The 26,790-nt window shown below is 50.0% G+C and overlaps 1 protein-coding gene across 24 annotated transcripts; it reads left to right on the forward strand.

Moving 5' to 3' along the window:
- The first annotated feature begins 241 nt into the window (after positions 1–241).
- LOC136517447 (uncharacterized) lies at positions 242–26,790 on the forward strand. Of its 24 annotated transcripts, none has more exons than XR_010774271.1 (16): positions 242–851; positions 928–1,057; positions 13,445–13,588; positions 14,027–14,071; positions 14,208–14,446; positions 14,578–14,705; positions 15,739–15,856; positions 15,915–16,007; positions 22,306–22,392; positions 22,782–22,869; positions 23,627–23,675; positions 25,239–25,353; positions 25,799–25,884; positions 26,060–26,194; positions 26,314–26,413; positions 26,642–26,790. XR_010774271.1 is itself a non-coding variant. In XM_066511010.1 (12 exons), the coding sequence occupies exons 5-11, from the start codon at positions 14,420–14,422 to the stop codon at positions 23,665–23,667; spliced, it is 582 nt and encodes a 193-aa protein (XP_066367107.1). In that variant the 5' UTR covers positions 242–851; positions 928–1,057; positions 13,445–13,588; positions 14,027–14,071; positions 14,208–14,419; the 3' UTR covers positions 23,668–23,675; positions 23,889–25,228. The 24 variants fall into 24 exon arrangements, 4 of the variants coding, with proteins under 4 accessions (XP_066367107.1, XP_066367108.1, XP_066367104.1 ...); XR_010774273.1 differs by having other exon boundaries at positions 26,064–26,194; XR_010774269.1 differs by having other exon boundaries at positions 25,799–25,879.

Consider the following 26,790-nt stretch of genomic DNA (forward strand, 5'->3'; position numbering starts at 1 on the left):
AAGCCCACCACATTCCAAAAATATTTCAGCCCTAGTGTCTAACCTCAGGAGTATTCTCATCACATCGTCTTACGATGTCTTCATCTTGGGCCTAAGCCGACATCCACTAGAGGCCGATCAACTGTTCCCACATATGCCTTGCTGACCTGATCGTTCTTTGATGGGCCTCCACTGCTCTGGAGAACACCTTCATCATGATTACTGCACTTGGCCTCTGCTGTCCCAGGGTGAGCCTCTTGGCCTCTGCTGTCCCAGGGTGAGCCTCCACCGTTCCAGGAAGAAACTCCACCATCATTCTTGCACTGGACCTCCGCCGTCTTGGAAGAGCCTCCGCCAGCTAGGCCTTCCTGGCTCAGCACGGCTTCACGGGGGCCCTTTCCCTCCCTTCCCAATCGATCCCCCGCCGAGGGATCCCCACGCCGACGGAAGCGGAACGGCGGCGTGCATCAAACACTATGCCGCCGGCCAAACGGAAGGGGAGAGGTGCGGGGGCCTCGGGCTCCCAGTCGCGGCGGGGACGCGCCCCTGCAAGCCGGCCTACGCCCGCGGTGACCATCCGGTCGAGCGCGGCGCAGGCGGAACCCTCGTCGTCACCGCAGTCAGGCAAGCGGTCCAGGGCGGCAGATAAGAGCGATGATGAAGTGAAGCCGTCCAAGAGGGCGAAGAAGACGAACGCGAGAAGCCAAAAGGATGCGGATGCAGGCTCAGCTTCTGTAGTTTCCAGCCAAGCGGATACGGCGGCGGTTGCATCACCCACGGCTGCTGCCGCTCAAGTGGTCTCCGACAGGGCCCCCAGCGAGGAGGAAGGGTCGGCGGCCGCACCCGACGCCGCCGCCTCTGATTCTGACCAGGTCTCCTCTCCCCTTCTTGCGCCCGTACCTCCCCCGAGCAATCAAATCTCAAGATGCGTCCTCTGATTCTTATCAGGTCTCCTCTCCCCTTCGGCGCCCATACCTCCCCCGAGCAATCAAGATGCGGAAAGAGTGGTCCATGAGCCTTTGGACTCGGCTAGTGTCTGTGCTCCTGGACGAGAAGGCCAAGTACAAATCAAAGCTTGGTACGTTGCTCGATCCACCTATTTATTTTTGCTTCCCAGTGATTGATTGAAAATTTGGCTATATACCATTAAAAAACATCTTTGGAGATATATATAGTATATATCATTAAAAGATTCAAGATTTATTGGCACACCTGGGCTAGATGTTACTTTTGGATCAGCAATAATGTTTGATGGCCAAGCATCCTTGGTGGAGGCTCTAACAGCTTTAGATTTGGTTTTCCTGCAAGGTACAAGTAGGATTAGTGAAGTTACATACTGCTTCACATACAAGAAATGAAATATTCAGGTACTTATCTCCATTCTGGCACCTTGTCCATATCAGAAGGATCTCCTCTTCTCTATTTTCCACGGCCACAGGGATCTTCTTGACCATCACATCAGCTGCCATAGGGACCTCCTTGCCCTCCACATCTGCTACCATAGGGACCTTCTTGCCCTCATCTGCTGCCATGGGAACCTCCTTGCCCTCTTTTTTTTTTTTGAACGCAATGGCAGGAGCTCTGCCTTTCAATTAAGTAGGGGAGAAAAAAGTTTATATACAAGCATAAGGCAGACCCCAAACAGTGGTGCGGGGGTGTCTAAACCAACACTGCAGCACACAGAGGAACACTCTCAAATAGGAAAAGAAGGGGGGTGGCGGGGGGGGGGGGGGGGGGGGTGTTCAACAGATAAGCATGAGCGAATGCTCTCTTCCTCTGCTCTATAGCTTCCTTAATTCTTGTAGCCACCTGTAGCACCGTTTCTGTGGAGTTGTTGAAAATTCTCCTGTTAGGCTCCTTCCAAATGTTCCAAAAGGTGTAGATCACCACCCCATTGACCCGTCTCCGCTCCGCATTTGGCACTTTCTTGCCGTCTCCTCCCACCTTGCTTTGATATGTACTGGGTCGATCGCAGCTCAGTGCAGGCCCAAGAGAGAATTTGATTCCAGACCGCCTTAGCGAAAGGACAACACAGGCAAAGGTGTAGGCCGGTTTCTAAGGGTCCAATGCAAAGCACGCAATGTTCTTGATGTGGCCACCCTCTCTTTTGTAGGTTATGCGCCGTAAGAATTTTGTTGTGCACTAGAATCTAGGAGAATATCTTGCATTTGTTCTCCACTTGCGCTCTCCAAATTAGATCACTTCGGAAAATTCCGAAGGAGCCTTTGAATTGGATCCGATATGCTAAATGGGTGGAATAAACACCGTCCGGTGTCCATCCCCAAGTGATGGATTCCCGAACGCCCTGCTTGAGGTGCACATCCTAAATTCTTATCCATAGGGAAACAAATTCTTCAATGTGGACGGCCAAGGTGATTCTCCTCCTTAGCGAGCGTATCCAATTATTGTTCCGAAGCTCATGTTGCACCGTTCTATTTTTTCTCGAAACAAGTCGGAACAGGTTAGGGGCTAGATACCTGGGAGCTTCCCCCCTCAAGCCAGTTATGGTGCCACAAACGAGCCTTTGCTCCAACACCCAACGCTATTGTGATTGAGGAGTTGAAGAGGAGGCGATCAACATCACTACAAGGGTGGTCTGAATGGAGCCACGACTTGGATTCTTCAACCCATTCTTGCCATAGCCAGTGTAGACGGAGAGCTCTTCCAAATCTATCTAGATTAGGCACCCCTAAGCCCCCAAGATCCTTAAGTTTGGTAACTGTTGGCCAGTTAACCAGACAGTGCCCGCCGTTGGCATTCTTCTTTCCCTTCCACAGGAAAGATATCCTAATTTTGTCAATTTTCCTCCTTGCCCAAGTAAACAAAGGAAACACCGTGAGGTGGTAGCTTGGCATGGAGGAGACGACTGAAGTGACGAGCGTGAGGCGTCCTGCTTTGTTTAGCCATCTTCCTTTCCATTTCTATAGTCTTTGTCCAATACGCTCAATGAGAGGCTGCACATGGATCTTCTGAAGAGATCTAGTGTGGAGTTGCAGAGTTGCAGCCCCACATATTTGCATGGGAAGGCGCCTTTGCTACCGGTGAAAGGTGAGAGGACTTGGTCTAGATCCACATTATCGCATCTAATTGGGTGTACGGAGCTCTTTTGAAATTTATGTGGAGTCCTGAAAAGGTGGCGAATGCTTGGAGGATTGTTATGGTAGCCTCCACACCCTCTTTGATTGGGTTAATGAATATGGCCGCATCTGATGGATAAGTCTCATGTGTGGCTGGTCTTTGTGGGGCTGTGCTGCTCACATGGTCCTTGTGGCTGTTTTCTGTTTTTAGGACAACATCTTAGACTAGAGGACAGCATCTTAGTTAGGACAGCATATTAGCATCTTAGATTAGCATCTTGGCATATGCTTAGCTGGCTAGCAGCCTATAAATATGTAACCCCAACCCCTCAGGTTGGTATGGCATTTGTGTGAGTTTGTGTGAGAAATAGATAAGAAAATTGCCCCAACTCCTAGTGTCATCCTCTCTCGATGAGAGTAAGAATTCTCCTACTACCAAGAGTGAGAATTCAGCGACTAACAACTGGTATCAGAGCCGTATTATCCTGTAGCCTGAGCATCTCTTGCTCATCTTCTCTCCCAGTCCCACAACAGCCCCAGCTGTTGGTAGCAGCAGCTCCTCCGACCGCTCTTGTTCACTCCTCTCCCAGCTCGTCTGAAGCAGTCCTCTCCCCACGCAGCAGCCTCCCGGTAGCGCGTCATGTCCGCAGGGCAGTCTCAGCGCTCGGTCGCCTCGAGCACGCGGCGTCGGCAGGAGGCCGAACTTGCCGCGGCAGAGGAACGCGAGCGAGCGGCTGCAGAGACCGCTGTGGCGGCGGCAACGGCGTCAAGGCTGGCGGCGGCAAGGGCGTCGAGGCTGGCGGCGGCAAGGGCGTCGAGGCTGGCAGCGGCGGAGCTAGCAGCAGCCAGAGCGGAGGCAGAAGCAGCGGCGGCAGCGGATGCAGCGCGTGCGGCGGCAGCGGAGGTCGAGTTTCTGCGCGGCAGCGTCAGCAACTCTGTTTGTGCTGACGACAGTGCCGACGCGGACCTCGAGCTGCTAGAGAGGGAGGCAGCGCGAGCACGGGCGGCGCAGTGGGCAGCCGCGCACGCCCACGAGCGTGGCGGCAGCCCAGACAGGCGCGGACGCGCTGGCGGCGCTCCTGGTGGAGGCGCGCACGGCGGTGGCGCTCCTGGGGCAGCCGCGCACGTCCACGAGCGTGGTGGCAGCCCAGACAGGCGCGGACGCGCTTGCGGCGCTCCTGGTGGAGGCGCGCACGGCGGTGGCGCTCCTGGGGCAGCTGCACACGTCCACGAGCGTGGCGGCAGCCCAGACAGGCGCGGACGCGCTGGCGGCGCTCCTAGAGGAGGCGCGCACGACGGTGACGCTTCTGGAGGAGGCGCGCACGGCAACGGTGGCGGACGGGTCGATGGAGATTGTGACCTTCACAGGCAGCGTGGCTCTCTCCCCGGATCGGTACCGTGGTTACCACGGGTTCCAGGCTGTTGTCAGGGACGTCGGCCCCGGCGGTGGGTGGCCTACCCTCACCAAGACCAACTACGTCGAGTGGGCTGCGGTGATGAGGGTAAAGCTTCAGGTGCGGCACATGTGGGAGGCAGTCCGGTACAGCGACGTCGACTACGACCTAGATCGACGGGCGCTGGATGCTCTCATCGCTGCAGTCCCGCCCGAGATGCAGTTCTCGCTTACCAGCAAGCGGACTGCCAAGGAGGCTTGGGACGCCATCGCTGCGGCACGCATCGGCAGCGACCGCGCCCGCAAGTCCACACTGCAGGCACTTCGCAAGGAGTGGGAGAACCTGGCCTTCAAGCCAGGTGAGGACGTTGATGACTTTGCTCTCCGTCTCAACACTCTGTTGCAGAAGATGGTGCAGTTCGGCGACGACACCTACGGCGAGGAGAGAGCTGTCGAAAAGCTCTTCCGCTGCGTCCCCGAGAAGTACAAGAAGATGGCTTGCTCGATCGAGTCTCTGCTGGATCTCTCCACGATGTCGATCGAGGAGGCGATAGGTCGCCTCAAGGTCGTCGACAGCGATGAGCCACAGTCCCTCTCGGTGCCCATCACCACTGGCGGGAAGCTCCTCACTCGGGAGCAGTGGCTTGCCAGCCAAGGTGACCGGAGGAAGGGGGAGCCTTCTTCCGCGACAGGCGGCCGCAAGCGTGGCAAGCCGCGCAAGGCGCGCAGAGACGCCCAGGCCGGGGCGCGAGGACGTGCCGAGGGTGATGCCCGTGGAGGCGCCGACAGGCACAAGCCGGCACGAGACGACACCTGCCGCAACTGCGGCCAGCTTGGCCATTGGGCCAAGGACTGTCGACAGCCACGACGCGGCCAGGCCCACGTCGCACAGGCGGAGGAGGAGCCGGCTCTGTTCATGGCACATGCCAGCATCGAGCTACCTCCAGCGGCACCGGCCGCAGCGGCTCTCCTCCACCTTGACGAGCCAAAAGCACACGCCCTCCTCGGCGACAGCTCCGGCAACGACAAGACTGACGGGTGGTGCCTCGACACCGGCGCCACCCATCACATGACCGGTCGACGGGAGTTCTTCACCGAGCTTGACTTTAGCGTCCGAGGCTCCGTCAAGTTTGGGGATGCCTCCGGCGTGGAGATCAAGGGCGTCGGCTCCATCATCTTCATCGCCGTGTCTGGTGAGCACAGGCTACTCACCGGAGTCTACTACATCCCCGCATTGAGGAACTCCATCATCAGCTTGGGACAGCTGGATGAGAACGGTTCGCGCGTGGTGGTTGAGGATGGAGTCATGAGGATTTGGGATCGCCGTCGTCGCCTTCTTGCCAAGGTATCCAGAAGCGCAAATCGACTCTACGTCCTTAACGTGCAGGTGGCACAACCCCTCTGTCTCGCTGCTCGTTGGGACGACGAGGCGTGGCAGTGGCACGAGCGTTTCAGGCACCTTCACTTCGAGGCCCTGAAGCGGCTCAGTGCCATGGAGATGGTGCGAGGCCTGCCGTGCCTCGACCATGTGGAGCAACTCTGCGACGTCTGCGTGTTGACGAAGCAGAGGCGACTCCCCTTTCCCCAGCGGGCGAGCTTTCGAGCCAAGGAGAGGCTCGAGCTCGTGCACGGGGACTTGTGTGGCCCGGTGACACCGGCCACACCGGGAGGACGACGCTACTTCCTGCTGCTCGTCGACGACTTCTCCCGCTACATGTGGGTGATGGTCCTCGGCAGCAAGGGAGAGGCTGCGGACGCCATCAGGCGCGCGCAGGCTGCTGCGGAGGCGGAGTGCGGCCGCAAGCTACGCGTGCTGCGCACTGACAACGGCGGCTGAATTCGCGTCGTACTGCGCTGATGAGGGCATTCAGCGCCACTACTCCGCGCCGTACAGCCCGCAGCAGAACGGCGTCGTCGAGCGGCGCTACCAGACGGTTGTGGGCATGGCTCGGCCCCTTCTCAAGCAGAGGGGGATGCCGGCTGTCTTCTGGGGAGAGGCGGTGGTGTCGGCCGTCTACATCCTCAACCACTCGCCTACCAAGGCGCTCGACGGCAGGACGCCGTACGAGGCTTGGCATGGGCGCAAGCCGGCGGTCTCCCACTTGCGGGTCTTCGGCTGCCTCGCGTTCGCCAAGGAGCTTGGCCACATCAGCAAGCTCGACGACAGGAGCACTCCGGGAGTGTTCATCGGCTACGCGGAGGGCTCGAAGGCCTACCGCATCCTCGACTCGAAGACACAGCGTGTGCGCACGGCGCGCGACGTTGTGTTCGACGAAGGGCGAGGATGGGCGTGGGACAAGGCGGTGGACGATGGCTCGGCTCCGACGTACGACGACTTCACTGTCGAGTACGTCTACTTCGAGGGAGCTGGGGGAGTAGGCAGCTCTTCTTCGGCGAGCGCGTCTACCCCAGTCCCCGAGCCTCCACCGACCCCGGCGCCTGCTACTCCGACAGCACCATGCTCTCCAGCCAGGACCTCGGCTGCGATGAGTTCTTCGCCGGCTCCACCACAGCCGGCAACGCCACGCACTCCAGCATCGACAGGCACCTCTCCGGGCACGTCTACTCCAGCTCGTGTCGAGCACAGCCCGGTTGAGCTCGCTACTCCGCTCTCTCACGACGAGGAGCGCATCAACGCGTACCACGACGGCGAGCCATTGCGATACCGTACGATGGAGAACCTTCTTGGCGACCAGCCGGTGCCGGGACCGGTGCCTCACGACCTGGAGGCGCAGTTGCACCTTGCGTGTGACGACGCGAGCCTCGGTCGTATGCAGAGGCCGAGAGACACGCGGCATGGCGCGCCGCGATGCAGTTGGAGATGGATGCGGTTGAGAAGAACCGCACCTGGTAGCTTGCTGACCTTCCTCGTGGTCACCGCGCGATCACCCTTAAGTGGGTGTACAAGCTGAAGAGGGATGAAGCCGGCACCATCGTCAAGCACAAGGCTCGCTTGGTGGCACGAGGTTTCGTGCAGCAGGAGGGGGTCGACTTCGACGACGCCTTTGCTCCCGTGGCACGGATGGAGTCCGTGCGACTCCTTGCGCTAGCTGCCCTGGAGGGCTGGCGTGTTCATCACATGGACGTCAAGTCGGCGTTGCTTAACGGCGACTTGAAGGAGGAGGTCTACGTGCACCAGCCGCCGGGATTTGCGATCCCCGGCAAGGAGGGCAAGGTACTCCGCCTGCGCAAGGCCTTCTATGGCTTGCGGCAGGCACCGAGTGCGTGGAATGCCAAGTTGGATTCCACGCTAAAGGGGATGGGCTTTGAGCAAAGCCCACACGAGGCGGCCATCTACCGACGGGGCAATGGAGGAAATGCCCTGCTGGTGGGTGTCTACGTCGACGACTTGGTGATCACCGGCACCAAGGATGCGGAGGTGGCGGCATTCAAGGAAGAGATGAAGGCCACCTTTCAGATGAGTGACCTGGGGCCTCTCTCCTTCTACCTGGGAATCGAGGTGCACCAGGATGATTCTGGGATCACGCTTCGACAGACCGCCTATGCCAAGCGCGTCGTTGAGCTAGCTGGGCTCACCGACTGCAACCCAGCTCTCACTCCGATGGAGGAGAGGCTGAAGCTGAGCCGCGACAGCACGACAGAGGAGGTGGACGCTATGCAATACCGGCGTCTTGTGGGGAGCCTTCGCTACCTCGCCCACACACGGCCGGACTTGACATTCTCCGTCGGCTACGTTAGTCGGTTCATGCAGCGACCGACGACGGAGCACCAGCAGGCTGTGAAGAGGATCATCCGCTACGTTGCGGGGACTCTCGACCACGGCCTCTACTACCCGAGGTGCCCTGGGGCGGCACACTTCGTCGGGTACAGCGACAGCGACCACGCCGGCGACATCGACACCAGCAAGAGCACGAGCGGGATCATCTTCTTCCTCGGCAAGTGCCTCGTTAGCTGGCAGTCGGTCAAGCAGCAGGTGGTGGCCCTGTCCAGCTGCGAGGCCGAGTACATAGCGGCCTCCACCGCTTCGACTCAGGCGCTCTGGCTCGCTCGACTGCTTGGTGATCTCCTCGGCAGAGACACTAGAGTGGTGGAGCTCAGGGTGGACAGCAAGTCCGCTCTAGCCCTGGCAAAGAACCCCGTGTTCCACGAACGCAGCAAGCACATCCGGGTGAGGTACCACTTCATCCGAGGTTGTTTGGAGGAAGGGAGCATCAAGGCGAGCTACATCAACACCAAGGACCAGCTTGCGGACCTGCTCACCAAGCCCCTTGGGAGGATCAAGTTCCTTGAGCTCTGCTCCAGAACTGGGATGGTTCAACTCTCCCACAAGACGACGCACAAGACTTAGGGGGAGAATGATGGATCAGTCTCATGTGTGGCTGGTCTTTGTGGGGCTGTGCTGCTCACATGGTCCTTGTGGCTGTTTTTCTGTTTTTAGGACAGTATCTTAGACTAGAGGACAGCATCTTAGACTAGAGGACAGCATCTTAGCTAGGACATCATATTAGCATAGACTAGCATCTTAGACTAGCATCTTGGCATATGATTGGCTGGCTAGCAGCCTATAAGTATGTAACCCCAACTCTTCAGGTTGGTATGGCATTTGTGTGAGTTTGTGTGAGAAATAGACAAGAAAATTGTCCCAACTCCTAGTGTCATCCTCTCTCGACGAGAGTAAGAATTCTCCTACTACCAAGAGTGAGAATTCAGCGACTAACAGCATCCGCGTAAATGGAAGTTCTCCATTTTGTTGCTGTGAGGGGTGATGGACTGATGGGGTGAGTATCTCTTGTTGCGTTGCTAGATCAAGCAAGCGCTGGAGATGGTCCATAGCCAAAATGAAGAGCATGGGTGAAAGCGGGTCCCCCCGTCGAACGCCTCTGGCATGGCTGAAACTGGGCCTTGCCTTCCGTTGAGGAGGGTGTACGGAATAGGATGGAAATCCACTCACGCCAACGGGGCCCGAAGCGCTTATAGAATCTCGAGCAAGTAGCCCCCAATTTACCGTGTCGAAAGCTTTGTGAATGTCCAATTTCATGAACAAGGACGATATCTTTTGCTTGTGCAGCTTTCGTACAGCTCCCTGGACATAAAGAAAGTTGTCATGAATGCTTCTTTTCTTTACAAATGCGCTTTGTCAATTGGAGACCAGGGAGTTAAGCCTAGCGAGCAATTTGGAGAAGATCTTTGCATTGTTGTGGATGAGGCTGATGGGCATGAAATCTGTGACCCTCAATGCGTCCGCTTTTTTGGGGAGCAGGACGATGCATTCCGAGTTAAGCCACTCAAATCCCTAGGCGTTCATTGAGAACAGGCTGTTTATGGCAGCCATGACATTATCTTGATGATTTCCCAACACGCTTTGAGAAAGGCACCAGTGAAACTATCTGGACTTGGGGCTTTATCGGAAGGCATGGAGTTTATGGTATTTTTACCTCTTCTTGAGAGAAAGGCGCCTCTAGGTCCGAGAGATCGTGCGGGGTGTAGCCAAGGGCTTGCCAATTGATGGTTGTGGCTCTTGGAACTGCGGTGCCGATGTGGTTTTTGAAATAATCCCCTATCACTTTTTCTTTTTCATCATGAGCAATCGCAATCCCCTCATCCGTGTGTAGGTAGTGTATGTAATTCTTCCTCTGGCGAGCACTAGGCTTAATGTGCAAAAATTTTGTGTTGGCATCTTCATATCGGATGTTGGTGAGCCTCGATCTTTGCTTGATTTTCGTTTTTTTATGGCCGCAGGCCCCGTACTATGAGCTTTGAGGCGCTGGCTGTTAGTCGCTGAATTCTCACTCTTGGTAGTAGGAGAATTCTTACTCTCATCGAGAGAGGATGACACTAGGAGTTGGGGCAATTTTCTTGTCTATTTCTCACACAAGCTCACACAAATGCCATACCAACCTGAGGGGTTGGGGTTACATACTTATAGGCTGCTAGCCAGCCAAGCATATGCCAAGATGCTAGTCTAAGATGCTAATATGCTGTCCTAGCTAAGATGCTGTCCTAAAAACAGAAAAACAGCCACAAGGACCATGTGAGCAGCACAGCCCCACAAAGACCAGCCACACATGAGACTTATCCATCACTGGCATAGGTCGAGCTCTAGATCTGTGAGGAGCCTATACTCTTGCTCTGCTTCTAATTGTAGCAAGACTTCCTTCACAATAGCCAACTGCAGCTTTGTGTCTCCAATTTTTTTTCTTTCTTCCACCTCATGATTCCTTTTGCAACATGCGCCATTTTGATATGTAGGCGTTTCATAGGGAGAGTAGAGCTGACTGGCCTATTCCAAATGTTCTGGACAAGGTCCTCGGAGCCTTCCATCTCGGTTTAGAAATTTTCAAACCGGAAGGATGTGTTATGATGGTGGTCCATCTCACCTTGCAGTAGCAACGGGGTGTGGTCCGCCATGAGAGATGGCAGGGAACACAAGAAGCAGGCAGGAAAAATCAGTTCCCACTCTGGGGTGCATAGGAATCTGTCAATACTAGTGAGCGTTGGGCAGTCCTGCTGATTGCTCTAGGTGAAACGCCGTCCATTTTAGCTTGATTTCTTTTAGACGCAAATGATCGATCGCCGCCCTAAATGCGCCCATCAATCACCCGTGGAGGTTTGAGTTGTTTTTATCTTCCTCCTGGTAGATGAGATTGAATCTCCCAAGATGAGCCATCTGTTGTGCTTAGGTGGGGGAATGTTCTTCAATTCTTGGAGGAATTGGATTTTGGTTGCGTCCTTGCGGTCCGTAGACAACTATAGTGTTTCACTTTATCCCATCCGCCCTCATCGTGATCGCCGCGGTCCGTAGACAACTATAATGTTCCACTTTATCCCATCCGCCCTCATGGTGATCGCCGCGGTTAACATGTTCGTAGTTGATACAATGTCGGAGATGTCGAAGAACTCTTTATTCACAGCAAGGAGGATGCGAATTTTGCTCCCACTGTGCGGATCACATCATTTTGATCAAGAAGCTGCATCTTTGTTTCTTGTAAACACACAATGGTGGCACCGGTGCTTCTAACTAATTCATTCACCGAGTCTTGGCGCGCGCCGTCATTTAGGCCCCTGACGTTCCAGATAAGAATTTGACAATTATGCTGAGCCATAAAAACAAGAAGTGAACCCCTGTATTAGGAAAGCACATGTAGGGAGGCAAACTGAAGAAGGCCAATAGAAGGTGCGGTTTGTAGAAGCGCCTTGGTGATACATAATGCAATAGTAGTTCGGAAATGCTGGCCAAACTGAAGGCCAGTGGCTGCCGGCAGTGTGATACAAAGCAAAAGATTGTTGCTTACAAACGGGCTGCTACGACGAACTAACTGGTGGTAGAGTTGCTGGACTTGCTGGGGAGGCGACTGAAGGCCCCTGGCTGTCGCCCCACCTAGCCAAAATGACATTTAGTGCGGAAACTCCATGTCGACCCTAAATGAGGAGATCCTGGAGGTTTCCTATTATTGATACAATTTTGTAGCCCCTGAGGACTTGAGGCTTCTAAGCCAGCTGCATTGTTGAGACCACATAAGGTTGTCAAAGCCTTGACAACATCCGTGAGAGGCCCTTTGAACAAGCTGAAGTAGCGTAGCAGCAGATCATGGGAGCTGAGGCCTTCTTCCTCGAGGATGCCCAGCCTCTTCATCAGCACTTGACGGGCTTTGCTTGAGTGTCTCCCCTAGGCCAACACATGGCTGCAATGCGCACGCTTCTGCGCGCTGGAGCGACGGCCTTCTTGCAACGCTGTGGCGGGCTAGCTCGGTGCGCTGGAACCAGCCTTCCTCACATGTACCAACTATCATGAACAACTTCACCAGATCAGATGACCTTAGTAGGTCAAGAAGCTGAGCATCCGAATCCAATTATTGCTGCAAATTGTCACCTTTTGTAACAACCCAGAAAATGGCCTTTTGGTTGCTGCCTATTTGAAATATGGATCAATATCTTTCTCTAAGTCAATGAGTGCATATTCTTCTGGATTTGCAAACCAGTTTACAGCCTTGCCTCGATTGTACACCTTTTTACCTTTTTGAACAGTGAAGTACGAGTTGACAATCTCTAACCTGCACACATTATTTTCAACTCTAGCCTACCCTAACTTGTTTGAGACTTAAAGGCTTTGTTGTTGTTGTTGTTCCTGTAATAGAATGCACACACATAGAATGTATGGAACAAATATAAGGACATATCAACAACAATCTTAGGCCCCATTTATTCACTTCACATAGCACTGGTCCCATTTGTTCACTTCACAACCATCTGCCCATATACTCTTATACACATACAGTACAAAAATTAGAAGAACTTTTTGAACCGTCAGCAGGGGAGCCCCCTACCTATTTTTTTAACCCAGCCTAGAAATTCGTCCCCATGGGGATTTGAACTTGGCCTGCTGGGGTGCTACTGAGGAGCTCCAACCACTAGGCTGGAGGTAGGCTGAAGAATTTAGAGATGGTTAGAAGAGATTACCATCCAAAACCCCAGTAGGATCCATCTCAGCCCAAGCCCCACTTGATTTTACAATCAATCATCACTACAAGATCCCTCAAAATACTAGGGTTAGGACCATGAACTCGCAATGCGAAGGGAGAGAAGAGAAAGGAAAGACGCACACCATGTAGGAGAGGTCGGAGGAGCTCGAGTCGCTGGGGAGATGCGCCACCGGGAAGGTCCGCTGCCATTGAGATCCGCTCGTCTAGGGGCTGCATGGGTTCTGGGAACTCTAGTTTGGTTTGTTCATGCATGAGGGATGAAGCGGGAAGATGTCTGATGAATTTAGGCCTACGGTAGAACTGTCTTTTCATAAATCCGATATTCGTAAAAAAAAAAGAAATCTGATTTTGTAACTGAAATGGACGGAGTGGGCAAAGTTGTAACGTTGCAATCTTTTGATACTATGTAACAAAGATTGAATCTTTTAATCGTATATATCTCCAAAGTTGTGTTCTTTTTGGTATGCTGTGAATTTTCCCCTACTTGATTACAATTGACAGAACCTTATAAGTTGAAAATGTTTTTTTCCCTTTATTTCAATATATACATGCAGACCGTCAGAAGAAGCTCTTAGCTCTCGACAAGAGTGGGCCCATTACATGCCTTGATGATGAATCGTTGTTTCCCAATCAAGAGTCTGCTACAGAGACAATTTTCCAAACTGCCAAGGCTGTTTTGGGACTTACTTCCTATATTGGTACTTCTTTTATACGAGTTTATATAATACTGCTTTCAAAGCTTTGTTAAGTTTGCTTATAATTTTATATACTAATTTACGATAATGTCAATACATATTTACGATAGTTGGGTTACTATAGCACATGGGGATATTTACCATAACATTATAGTAAACCACTTAGTAAGGAATTACTATAATCTCGTAAATTAACATAGTAATTATCGTAACTCAAAGTGGCTACAGAATAAGTTATTTTTGTAGCTAGCTACAGGGTAGTAGTTCTATATATATATTCACAATTATTCTTTTTTAAGAGTTTGTAAAATAGTACTGCAAAATTTTCTAATGTTGGTTAATTATATATGTACTATAATTGCACTAGAATAAATGAGTTTATATAGAAGATTTTTAAATGTGTCACTAATTGCTTGTATACACTATATACATAATATACAGATGGCAAGTTCTTGACACAGTGTTCAAATATGCCCCGATGCTGAGGTTAGACTGCAAGTCATTTAGACTATTCACTGGTTTGATGCATAGACATTTTCTAAAAGAAATTATGACATGCTTTAAGTGTTTCTTTGTTACTGTTTTGGGGAAGAAAAATATCATTATTGTTTTGTCGCTTCAGGTTCTAATTCATTTATTGGATGATACCATTCAAAAGGGCACATTAATCAACTATCACAAGCACTACAATATTGCATTGTTTGAGGTGGTGGTGAAAATGTCTGCAAAGTTACCTCTTAGCACCGAGATGGTAGAGTATGACCAAGAGGTTTAGAAGCTTGTTTCGGCAGAGTGGACCGTATAGATCCAGGACTTTTCGACCACTTTCACTTTATGTATGTTGAGTGTGAAGTCGCCAAGGTACTAATGTAACTATTCATATGTGTTTAATTGTTGTTTGCATCTAATGTACATTTTGTTGATTTCTCAAGTATTACAAATCATTCTTAACTGTTGTTGTTAGCAAATCTTATATTTTGACAAATTATCAGTTTGGCGCTGGAGGTCTAGTCATCGACACAAAAGGAGGAGTTTTGGGAATGGCCAATCCCACTCCAAGGGCAGCTTTCATTCCAACTCCACTTATACTCAGGTGCCTGCGTATGTGGAGGGATTTGAAGTAAGTATTTCTTTTCATTTCTATTATCTAGTTGCTTCATAATTATGTTTGATGTGTTTTTCCTCATTTATACTCTATATATTGGTTTTGTTTAGCATTTATTAAGATGATTTAGATGTTATAATATGTTGGGAAAATTGCATAAGTTAATCCATATCTTCCTTTGATTTTAATATATACACTTAATTGCAAAATCCCACCCCCTTGGTTTCGATGCAACAACCACCACACCGCACGGCACAGCTAAGTGTTTTTTCAACTAAATACAGCAGGGGGTGGGTTTTGGCAAAAAAAAATGCCTTATGGGGTGGCACAGGCGGCGCCTAGTTTAGGTCCCTACTTGGCTAAGAAAGATTAGTGAATGTTCATGTATTTATATTTGTAAGTCTAAACAGTCCACTATGTGTGTAATGGCCCATCTATCTCCAACAAGTAGTACTAGCTGAGCATGAAACTATGATTAATCTGGTAATAAAGCTAGTTTTGTCATATTATCTATGGACAATCCCCCCCTGATTACAAGTCAGGTTCTGCCACTGTGGGCTGGAGTCTCGATCAAAATGGGACATGGGTGTTTTTTTGCAATTTCCCTAAAATATTTTTGCCATGTTTACAACATGTTCTTGATGAGTATATAACTATATACCATTTCATCCCTCAACAAAAGCAATAAAGGGGCAGTGCACTCTTTGCTTTGACATGTTTGCACTTATTTGCTCCCATTCCAATCCTTGTTTTGTGTTTTGTTGAAACACGTTGTGCCTTTAGTACTGCTCTGTTCTCCATAACATGCGAAGTGAAGAGGATAAGCATGTTGATAGGATGCTACTGTTTCTTTAGGAGACTTTGCCATTTGATATACGGTGTAAACACACCACGTTTGCAATGACAGCTTGTGAAAACAGTAACAATACATTCATTTTACTGAACAAAACCCCCGGCAATGCACGGTGCGCTTAATAGTCAATCCTCACACTTCACCTTTGGTTTTGCCTATCTCTTCTGAAATCTAACCATTATTTATTTGCCATAGGTGTGTGCCCTGGCTGCACCTTGGACTGAAAGTTTCTTCTATTAAGTTTCTACACAGTTCCCACAAAGAAAAGATCTCCCGCAAGTTCAATATTAATGCTGGTCTTATTGTTCAAGAGGTATATCTTGTTGTTGATTATTTTGTAGAATCATATTTTAGTACTAACTGAACCACAGGTATCTGAGGGATCTGCTGCCAAAAAAATTGGAATAAAAAATGGTGATGTCATTGAATCATTGAATGGAAAATGTTTTCCTACCACGGTAGAGGTAAGTGTATTACAGATGTGCTATGTTCCTGTAAGTGAAGTAGAAAGAATTTCATATCCAATATTCTCAAATTATCTAATCGATCCTAGTTGCCATGCACTAAGCAGTTGACTACTAACAATGAGTTTCCGATGAGTTCGATTAGTCGAGCCTAGTGGGCCCTAGTCATCCGAATAATCGTCTTGCGTTTTGACTTTTCTATATACATAAATTTGCTATGCATTTAGATAGGCTCCGTTCGCTGGTTTGAAACTTGGCTGAAACTGGCTGAAAAACACTGTTCTGGCTGAATTGTTGTGAGATGTTACGGCGTGGACGGGAACGATGAGGAGAACGCAGAGGTGAATGAAGAAGGAGGCTGGATTGAGAATTTGAGCGTAAGGGATAACGAGGAAGCGGTGCAGCGGAAGATTCGCCGGCGGCAGCGGCAGAAGCGCTCGCAGCCACCGTCGAAGGTAACCCGCCCACCTTGGGAGGTTTATTCCTTCTTCGATAAGATCTATTACAATCTCTAGTGCCCTTTATATAACAGGTACACTCCTAACAAACCTAAATAGATTTCCTAAATATAAATTACCTAAATATCCTCCCTTTCCTCTCCTAACTTAATTAGGCAGCCCCTTAGCCACGGCTGGGCCTGGGCCGGCGCCTATACTGACGCCCTACAAAGGCGTCTATAACATTTCCCTCCTCCCCAACAAACAGCTCGTCCGCGAGCTGAAATGCTGGATAACGATCCTTGAAGTCATCAATATCTTCCCAAGTAGAATCTGCCGCAGTCCGCCCTTCCCAATGAACAAGAAGTTGCCAGCGACCCCGATTCAAGCGAGCACGCACCACTGCAGCCGGTGTAGGAATTACACGTCCATGAAGCATGGATGGAAGAGGAACAATGGCTGCTGGAGGGTCGCCTTCATACTTTTTCAGCAACGCCACATGAAAGACATCATGAATACGAGCCTTCGGTGGAAGACGCAGACGATAAGCCACGGCGCCCACGCGCTCAATAATCTGATAGGGTCCAAAGAACCGCGGTCCTAACTTGGAGGAGGCCGCCAAAGTAATACCAACAGCTGTGCGGTGATGAAGGCGGAGCAGCACCCAATCACCTACAGCAAACTCCACAAACCGGCGCCTCTTGTCATGAATCTCCCGCATAGTATCCTGAGCCAAGACCAAACGATCACGAATGTCCAACAAGAACTCATCACGGTCACGGAGCTGACGATCAACAGCAGCCACCCTAGCCGACCCAGGAAGATAGGAAACCATCGATGGTGGAGACCGGCCATACACCACCTCAAACGGTGTAGCGCGAAGAGCAGACTGGTAGGAAGTATTATAACTGAATTCTGCCCAAGGAAGCCACTGCAACCAAGAACGAGGCCGATCCCCCACTAAACAACGCAGGTACATAACTATGATACGATTAGTGACCTCAGATTGCCCATCTGTCTGTGGATGAAAAGCGGAACTGCGGAGTAAAGTCACACCAGCCAGCTTGAAAAGCTCCTCCCAAAAATTGCTTGTGAAAACAGTATCCCGATCACTCACAATAGAACATGAAAATCCATGCAGCCGCACAATGTTATCGAAGAAGGCACGAGCGACGGAGCTAGCTGAGTAGGGATGACTTAGAGCGATGAAATGTGCCATCTTGGAAAAGCGATCAACCACAGTAAGAATGACGGACTTGCCGCCCACCCGCGGAAAGCCCTCAACAAAGTCCATAGCGATGTCGCTCCACACATGTTCCGGAACAGGAAGGGGCTGAAGAAGACCAGCGGGATGTAGGTGTTCAGTTTTATTGCGCTGACAAACATCGCAGCCTTTGACAAAGTCTCGAACCAGCCGATGCGCATGTCGGTTGTAGAAGGATGCACACAATCTGTGGAGAGTTTTCTGTGAGCCTTCATGACCGGCAGTGTGGGCGTCACGCAAGAGCTGCGGCCAGAGCGGTGACTCATCAGGAATGAAAGGACGTCCTTGGTACAGCAGCAGATCGTCCACCATTGTCCAACCGTCAGGTGCTGTACCAGCAATGATCTGCGCCTGGAGTTCCTGAGCTTGAGAGTCGCGCTGAATTTCAGCGCGCAGGACATCATATATGGCGAACGAAGGCCCGGAAAGTGCACATGTAGCTATAGCACTGGAATCTATATCACGGCGTGATAATGCGTCCGCCACTGTGTTGAGCTTCCCTGGTCTGTACTCAACTGAAAGATCATATCCGAATAACTTAGTAACCCAAGTGTGCTGCGGTATCGTCGTTAGGCGCTGATCGAGAATAAACTTGAGGCTCCAATGATCCGTCCGCACAGTAAAGGCACGTCCCCAAAGATAAGGCCGCCAATGACGAACTGCCTTGACGAGACCAATCAACTCCCGCTCATAAGCCGGAAGCTTGGCATGGTGAGGCGCCACTGCTCGACTGAAGAAGGCCACCGCACCATCTCCTTGGTGGAGGACTGCACCAAAACCAGCGCCTGATGCGTCACAGTCAACAATGAAGCGCTTGCTGAAATCGGGCAATTGAAGTAGAGGAGCGGACGTCAACGCCTTCTTGAGCGTCAAGAAGGCCTCCTCTGCTGCCGGTGTCCAGGAAAAAGCCTCACGCTTGAGAAGCGTCGTGAGCGGCGCAGCCACACCACCATAGCCTGCGATAAACTTCCGATAGTATCCTGTGAGGCCAAGAAACCCGCGAAGGGCGCGAGCTGTCATCGGTCGCGGCCAAGCCTCCACCGCTTCAATCTTCGCTGGATCCATAGCAACTCCCGCAGCCGAAATGATGTGTCCAAGGTAGCCGACGGAGAGTTCGCCAAAGAAACATTTGGAACGCTTAGCGAAGAGATGATGCACGCGCATCTGTTGCAGCACAGTCCGCACATGCTGCAAATGCTCTGCCCATGTCGAACTGAAGATCAAAATGTCATCAAAAAATACAAGCACGAAACGACGAATATAGGACTTCAAAATATCATTCATAAGTGCTTGAAAGGTGGCAGGTGCGTTGGTGAGACCGAAGGGCATGACGAGAAACTCGAAATGACCGCGATGCGTCCGGAACGCGGTCTTGGCAATGTCGTCCGGGTGCATGCGCACCTGATGATAACCACTACGAAGATCGATCTTGGTGAAGAAACGAGTCCCCTTCAACTCGTCAAGGAGCTCATCAACCACAGGAATAGGAAACTTGTCTTTGATGGTGCTGTCATTAAGAGCACGAAAGTCGACGCAGAACCGCCAACTGCCATCTTGCTTGCGAACGAGGAGTACCGGGGAGGAGAACGGCGAAGTCGACTCCCGGATGATCCCTTGCTGCAACATATCATCGCACTGCCGTTCAATCTCGTCCTTGAGGAGCTGTGGGTAGCGGTAGGGCCGCACAGCAACCGGTGAAGAACCAGGAACGAGGTGAATACGGTGGTCATGGCGACGGCTTGGAGGCAGCCCACGCGGCTCCTCGAAAATGTCGGCATAAGACAGCAGCAGCTCTTCCAATATTGTCCGTGGATCAGCAATAGCATGAGCAGCCAACGACTTGCTGCCCAGACCGTTCCACCTGTGAGCACGCCCTCGGTACCAAAAAGCCATCGAGAGGGCGTCGAAGTCCCAAACGATAGGTCCCAAAGAACGCAGCCACTGAACACCGAGAACCAAGTCAAAGCCGCCCAAGTCGAGGGCGACACAGTCGATGGAGAAGGGTTCGTCGTAGATTATAACCTCCGTGGCAAGGCATACGCCGGGGCTGCGGACACGATCACCATTTGCGACCAACACGGACAGCCCATCACGTGACGATACTGGCAGGCCCAGACGAGCGGCCACCTCCGTATGGATGAAGGTGTGCGTACTGCCGGTATCAACCAAAGCTTTGAGTGGAACACCGGCGATCGTCACCTGTAACATCATAGAGATGGCATGGCCGAGGCCAGTCAATGCGTGCAGGGAGATCTCCAAATTAGAGATGTCGTCGCCGAGCGGGTCCTCCTCGCCTTCCTCAAGCTCCATGAGGAAGACGCCCTTCGCCGCACACTTGTGATCCTTGGAATACGGTTCTGGACAGAAGTAGCACTGCCCGTTCTGCCGCTTCTCTTGCATCTCGGCTGGGGTCAGACGACGAAAACGAGAACGAGTCCCTTCAGGCTTGCCGTCCTGTAGACCAGCAGCAGAACCCGTAGCGGTGGTCGAAGCCAAGGCGCGGCGAGTGGATGACTTCATTGGTGCCGAGCTGTTAACAGTGGAGGCCTGCTCTTGGCGCTGTTCATAGGCCCGCGCTAAGCTCATGGCCTGCTGCAGATTGACAGGGTGCTGCATCTCCACATCAGCAGCGAGCGGCTGTCCCAAGCCACCGGTGTATAGATCAATGGTCGTCCGCGTGGAGAGGTTGTCGCAGCGCGAGAGCAGTGCGAGGAAACGCCGTGAGTACTCCACGGTGCCTGTGCGGACCAAGGCCTTGATCTCGCCAACAGAATTGGTGCGGATGGGTGGCCCGAAGCGAAGGTTGACGAACTCGACGAAGCGTGGCCAAGATACCACCCCAAAGTCACGCTCCATCTGATAATACCACTCAGCAGCAATGCCATCCAGATGCAACGACGCCATCCACACCTTCTCGTCCTCTGGCACGCGATGCCCGCGGAAGTAGTTGTCACACTTATTGAGCCAATTCAACGGATCCACCTCTCCATTGAAACTGGGAAAAGGAATTTTTGGTGGTCGATGAGGCTCCCGGCGGCCTTCGATGTTGCCTTGTTGACGGCCGCCGCGTTCGAAGCGGTAATCGCGGCCTCCGCGGTCGAACTCGCAGCCGCCCCTGTCCCAGTCGAAGCCGCGGTCAAACTCCCGGCCGCCTCTGTTTTGGTCGAAGCCGCCTCTGTTTTGGTCACGGTCGAAGCCGCAGTAATCGCGACCGCGGTCACAGTCGTAGCCGCCACGGTCCCGCGCGTAAGGCCCGCGTTCGAAGTCCCTGGCACGGCCATAGTCGCGCCCGTCGCGTCCATAGCTGGCGACCGAGTCGCGATCGACGCGACGATCGAAACGCTCGCGGTCGCGCAGAGTCCGCGCACGGAACTCCTCCCAGGCGCGGTTCGGATCCGCATCGTCGTCATGAGCATCACCGCCGTCGCGGTTGTTGTCTCTGCCGGCGCGGATGTCATCCCCGGCACCCGCAGCATCCTCCGTGGCAGCGCCCTTGCCAGCATCGACCTTGCCTGACTCGATGCGCGCCATCCGCTGATCATGGGAGTTGAGGCGATTGGTGATGGTGGTGAGCTGACCCAAGATGCGATCCAATTTGGCATCCATGGCCGCAGGATCGTAGGTGCCGGACATGGTGATCGATGCACCCGTGAAGGTCTCTGATACCAAATTGTTACGGCGTGGACGGGAACGATGAGGAGAACGCAGAGGTGAATGAAGAAGGAGGCTGGATTGAGAATTTGAGCGTAAGGGATAACGAGGAAGCGGTGCAGCGGAAGATTCGCCGGCGGCAGCGGCAGAAGCGCTCGCAGCCACCGTCGAAGGTAACCCGCCCACCTTGGGAGGTTTATTCCTTCTTCGATAAGATCTATTACGATCTCTAGTGCCCTTTATATAACAGGTACACTCCTAACAAACCTAAATAGATTTCCTAAATATAAATTACCTAAATATCCTCCCTTTCCTCTCCTAACTTAATTAGGCAGCCCCTTAGCCACGGCTGGGCCTGGGCCGGCGCCTATACTGACGCCCTACAAAGGCGTCTATAACATGAGAGAAAAACATTGTTCCGGCTGAAAAAAGAAGCCGAACTAGCCGAATATGGGGTAAGCCGAATAGGGCCATATGTCTAGATGCATAGTTGTAAGTTGGGAAAAACTCTAGATTGAATGGGGAGAAACAATGTACATGTACCTAAAGAGCATAACACAACCCTGTCTTATAGTAAAAGCAACGTATCTAGAAAAACCAAAACGTATTATAATTTGGAACGGATGAAGTATGTAGAAAGCATCTAAGACATTATTGATGGTCAGTTGGTTACTTGTGAGATTTGATTGTGAAGTGTCCAGAACTCTAGATCCCAGTCTCAATCTTATATTCATGTCGCTTTGCTGCTGAAGTAACAAAGAACTAAAGTAAGTAGCTATTAAATAATTGTGTAAGAGCACTAGAACAACAGCAGTAGAGCACTACTTAGTAATAATGTAAGAGCATTCTAAATACTTAGTAGCACCACTTACATGAGCTGAAAATAAATTTACATTACTTAGTGTAAACATCAAAGACTAATAATTCTTTTTGCTAAACTTTGGAGCTCATATTGCTTGAGATCATGCTGCTGCGCACATGTCAGCATTGTGTTGAGAAAGGAGGTGGCCTTGGTTCCAATGTGGATCTCACAGTGAGTTTAGTTTTTAATTTGCAATTTACTTCTTCTATTTGTCCTTATATACATAACTTGCAAATATTTTTTAGGGGGTATTATGTATAAGTTTAGTGGGGTATTATGTATAAGACAAGGGTAGAGTGTGCAAGTAAATGGAAATTAAACAAATTGGACTGGTTCTTGTTAGTTGTTAGAATGTTTTATGATGCTCTTTGTCTTGGTATTGTATTTTCATGATGTTAGTTTTCTTTTTATGTTTTCCCTATTGTTTACCAATTTTCCAATGAAAACTGTGAACTGAGCTTTGTTGAAGTTCTTTATAACTTATTTCTTGCTCAGATTGAACAATCTTGTTCTGGATGAGATTAACCATTGGCACTAATAAATGTGTTTTACCTTTATAGGTTGGTTTGTTCCAGATACGCAAAGAAAAACGTTGCACTAAAAAGTTGACGTTAAATGTATCTGATGATTTGGAAGTCATTGCAGGAGGTGTGCATCCCTTCTTTCAACCCTATCAAATTTTCTTGTTGCTGGGTTGCAAAAATGTTATTTTCCTTGTGGTACTGCCTTCTCTGCAATCGAAATTTGCAGCTGTTCACATTTTTGTACAATATAATCTGCAACCTTCCTTTTCCTTGGGGAAAATGATAATCCTTCCATTTCATCAAATTATAGTTCACTTTTACTTTGTTCTAGGCCAAACATCCCTAACTTTGACCAAGTTTGTAGAAAAATACGTCAAATCCACATTATGAAACTAGTTTTGTTAAATACTACATGAGCTATGTCTCAATATAGCAATTATTTGAACTTGTAGATTTTTTTTTCTGAAAATATGATCAAAGTTAGAAAAGTTTGACTTTGTACAAGGTCAAAGTGAACTATAATTTGAGACGGTGGGTGTAGTAGGAGTGTTACCCTTTCCAGTCGTTGCTATAAGAACACTTGCTTATTTTTTTTTTAACAAAAATAAGTGTGAGAATGTTGTAAATGATACTTACCACCCTTTGCCCTAAATTATAAGTCGTTTTGGCTTTTTTAGGTACATAGCTTTTGCTACGCACCTATATATAAGATATGTCTAGATTAATAATAAAAGCTATGTATCTAGAATGCCAAAATGACCTATAAATAGGAACGGAGTACATGTCTATTTTCCTTCATCAACATTTATATAACAAAGCAGATGTCTTAGTCTTAACTGATATTTTATTATCTAATGACACTGATCTTTTCTATTGTGTAGGTACTTACCCTGTCTCTGCAAAAGTGAAAAAAAACGGTTGATAGCTCAGGTAAGTCAATTGCGTTGTTTTCTGTTTTCATTGGTATTATGTGTTGTCTATAATGAAATAGTAAATTCGGTTTGTGAAAGTTTTCTACTTCTATCAAACGGGTGCAGATATACCCGATGAATTGTGTCATGTCCGGGAAATCTAGTAGGGACTGTATTGAGCATGTATGAACTGATAGTAATATGAACCTTTTAATATTGACTTCCATGACAGGAAACACCTCACGCGACAAGTGATAGTAATATGAGCCTGTTTTGAGCTTGTATATATGCGTTCTAGGTACACTGATAATCAGTCGATTCAGTAAATGACAAGTGGACTCTATGGATAGGCGTCTTCGAACCAATAATGATCATGGAGTTTAGTTGTACGTGGTGACTTGATGCTAGTGTCAGATTATTCAACTGGGCATACGGTACTTGGGGATAGTTCGTAATTTTGGATTGCGGATGTATCGCTTCTCGCACTAAAAGTTTTGTAAATTAAATTGAGCAAAAGCTAGCTAGAACTTGTTGGTTTTTGGATTTCATAAGAATGTCCTGCTTCTATGTATGCTATAGAAGGGAAGTTGGAAAAGGAAGACGTGGACGCCGTTGCTTTCGCTCATAGAAAAATGGGAGAATTATGTATTTGGCACCGAAACAAATCACTCTTCCGTATTTGGCACTGGAAATTTTGAACTTCCTTATCTAGCATCAACTTGAAAATTCCTTTCGTATATGGCACTTCCGTCCATTTTAGCCATCTATCCGTTTGTTGACCTGTCTGACCATGTCAGTTTTTCTTAATAAGTATCAAAATACCCCTCTATGTTTTGGTGGCACACACCTGCTCGGCAGTCGCTACAGGCGAAACTCGCATGCTCGCTCCCTTCTTCCCCGTCAGTCTTGTCTTCCTGTGAAAAAAAAACAAAACCCTAGATAGAAGCCGGGGGAGATGAGGATGGGGGCGGAGGAGCTGCCGGCCCCCAGGAAATCACGGCGCCCTTCCTTCAGCTAGAGGCGCCGGTCCCTTAGTCGAGGTCTCCCCATGGTGGCAGATCGACACGCGGGTCCAGCAGGGGTCGCGGCAGCGGGGCGTGCTGAGCTTCCGGCAGGGGATGCGGCTGCGGGGCGGGCTCGCTGGTCGGCGCTGGCCCCATCTCGCGGGGCGGGGGGCGTGGCGGGGTGGCCTCGCCCGCTGGGGCTGGTTCCAGGAAGCTGCGCGGCGGGGCGAGGTCCTCGCGTAGAGGCCGTGGAGCGGCCTCCCCTGGCGATGGTTCCAGGCTGAGCTCGCTCCCCGGCGAGATCTCCTTCCCCTGCGGCCTCCCATCGCTCTACTTCTTCATCGAAGACAGTACCGCTTCTCTCTCTCTCACACACACGCACTCATGAATGAATTGGGCCGCAATTGAGTTTTACAGTTGGGCTCGGATCGCTAGTCATTGCTTGGTTCAGAAATGGGGAAAAGGGGGGGACTGGGAGCAATGTTGCCATGTCGTACATTGTATATAGAGATTGTTGCGTGTGACCTCTTGAAACTCACATGATTTCTAATCTACTGCGCAATTTCTGTGATTTGCAGTTATACCATTACACTGTTAACCCTTGCTTTGTGCGGGATTGGGAAGAATTGCCATGATTTCGCACAGTATGCTTCATTCGTTCATTCCGGGGATATTGTTTTCTGAAATCTCATGGTTGTCTTCCTCAATGGCGATGTGCTACTATTACTTGTGTTATACTGTTATGTGTCAGCGCTTGTTTTATTAGCTAGTTGTAGCTCGAGGGGGTCTGCAGATGTTGCCTGACTTTCATGTCCTCTAGTAACTCTAAGTGGTGCTGTATTGCTGCAATATTCTGAAGAAGCACAAAAGTGATGATTTGTGGGTGTGTCTGGCCCACTAATGAGTGTGCTTGACAAATAAATCTTTAGTGCATGTGCTGTCTTTATGATTCACAAGCGTTAGGGCTTCAAAATCTGTGTTGTTTGGTTTGTGTTGAAAGTTAACAAGTGGTTGATCAACCTTGAGAAAAGCCATGTATGTAGTGTGATTGATACTCTTATGCATAGAAGAGCACGTTGCTTGCAATACATTATGCACTATTTAATGTTCCCTGTATGCCCTTTTCTACCTTGAATAGGTAGTAGAATCCAAAGCTTGATACACTGCATTATTGTGTGTGATCATTTGAAAGCCTAAAACTGAGATTGCGTGGAGCTTGGTGAGGTCTCCCTCTTATAAACATATGATTTCTATTAAGTCCTACATTTGGTAGAAAGTGCACTAGAAATACTCAACTACACATGTTTCTTTTTGCTATCCTAAGATTGTTTACTTGCATGGTGCCAAATGGCGACCGTGGCTTGTTCCATCTGCTGCTGATTGTCCTGAAATTGGGTAGAAAGTGTCTGACAAGTGACAAATACTCAAGTACATGCGGAGTTCATCTTGCTGATCCTGGATTGTTTACTTGCATGGTCCCAAACAGTTACGGTTCCTTGCTACGTCTGATGCTGAAAATATTCATAGTTATTAGGTGAATGATACAGTCTTGATTATGACTTTTGATTATGACTTGGGAGCTAGGATCAAATTATTATTTTTTGTGAGTTTGATGTCTTTGCTAATCCGTTGCTTGTGTTCTGGTATTTGTAGTTGAGGATCCTGTTGCTAATGACCCCCTTCAGTTGCTTCCGAAAAGAACTTACCAGCCCAGTACCATCAAGCGGAAAAGAACCCATGGATTTCTTACACGGTCTGTCTCTCTAGCTTTCCTTATCCTGTTATCCAGTTCAACCGGGTGCTTTTGCTTCCCTCATCCCTCGTCCAAAAAGGAAGATGGGTTTCAAGTTGGAATTATCAAGTTTTGTATATGCGTTTCCGTTCATGTTCACTTTTCGCACCTCATTTAGATTAGGAAATTAGTTTACCTGGCATGATCGTGGTTCAGTGCCCTGATGTCCTTGTCACATTGGTTCTGTAGTAAATCGACCAAGGGTGGGTGCAAGGTGATTACCCGGAGAATCGCCAAAGGCAGGCACAGAATTCTGTAATGTGAACTTAGACCCCCTATGTATGAACCTTCATGTGTTTATGTTTATGAACCTGGTAATGTATGCATATTTATGAACC

This window comes from Miscanthus floridulus, chromosome 17 (genome assembly GCF_019320115.1).
Source record: "Miscanthus floridulus cultivar M001 chromosome 17, ASM1932011v1, whole genome shotgun sequence".
Taxonomy (NCBI): domain Eukaryota; kingdom Viridiplantae; phylum Streptophyta; class Magnoliopsida; order Poales; family Poaceae; genus Miscanthus; species Miscanthus floridulus.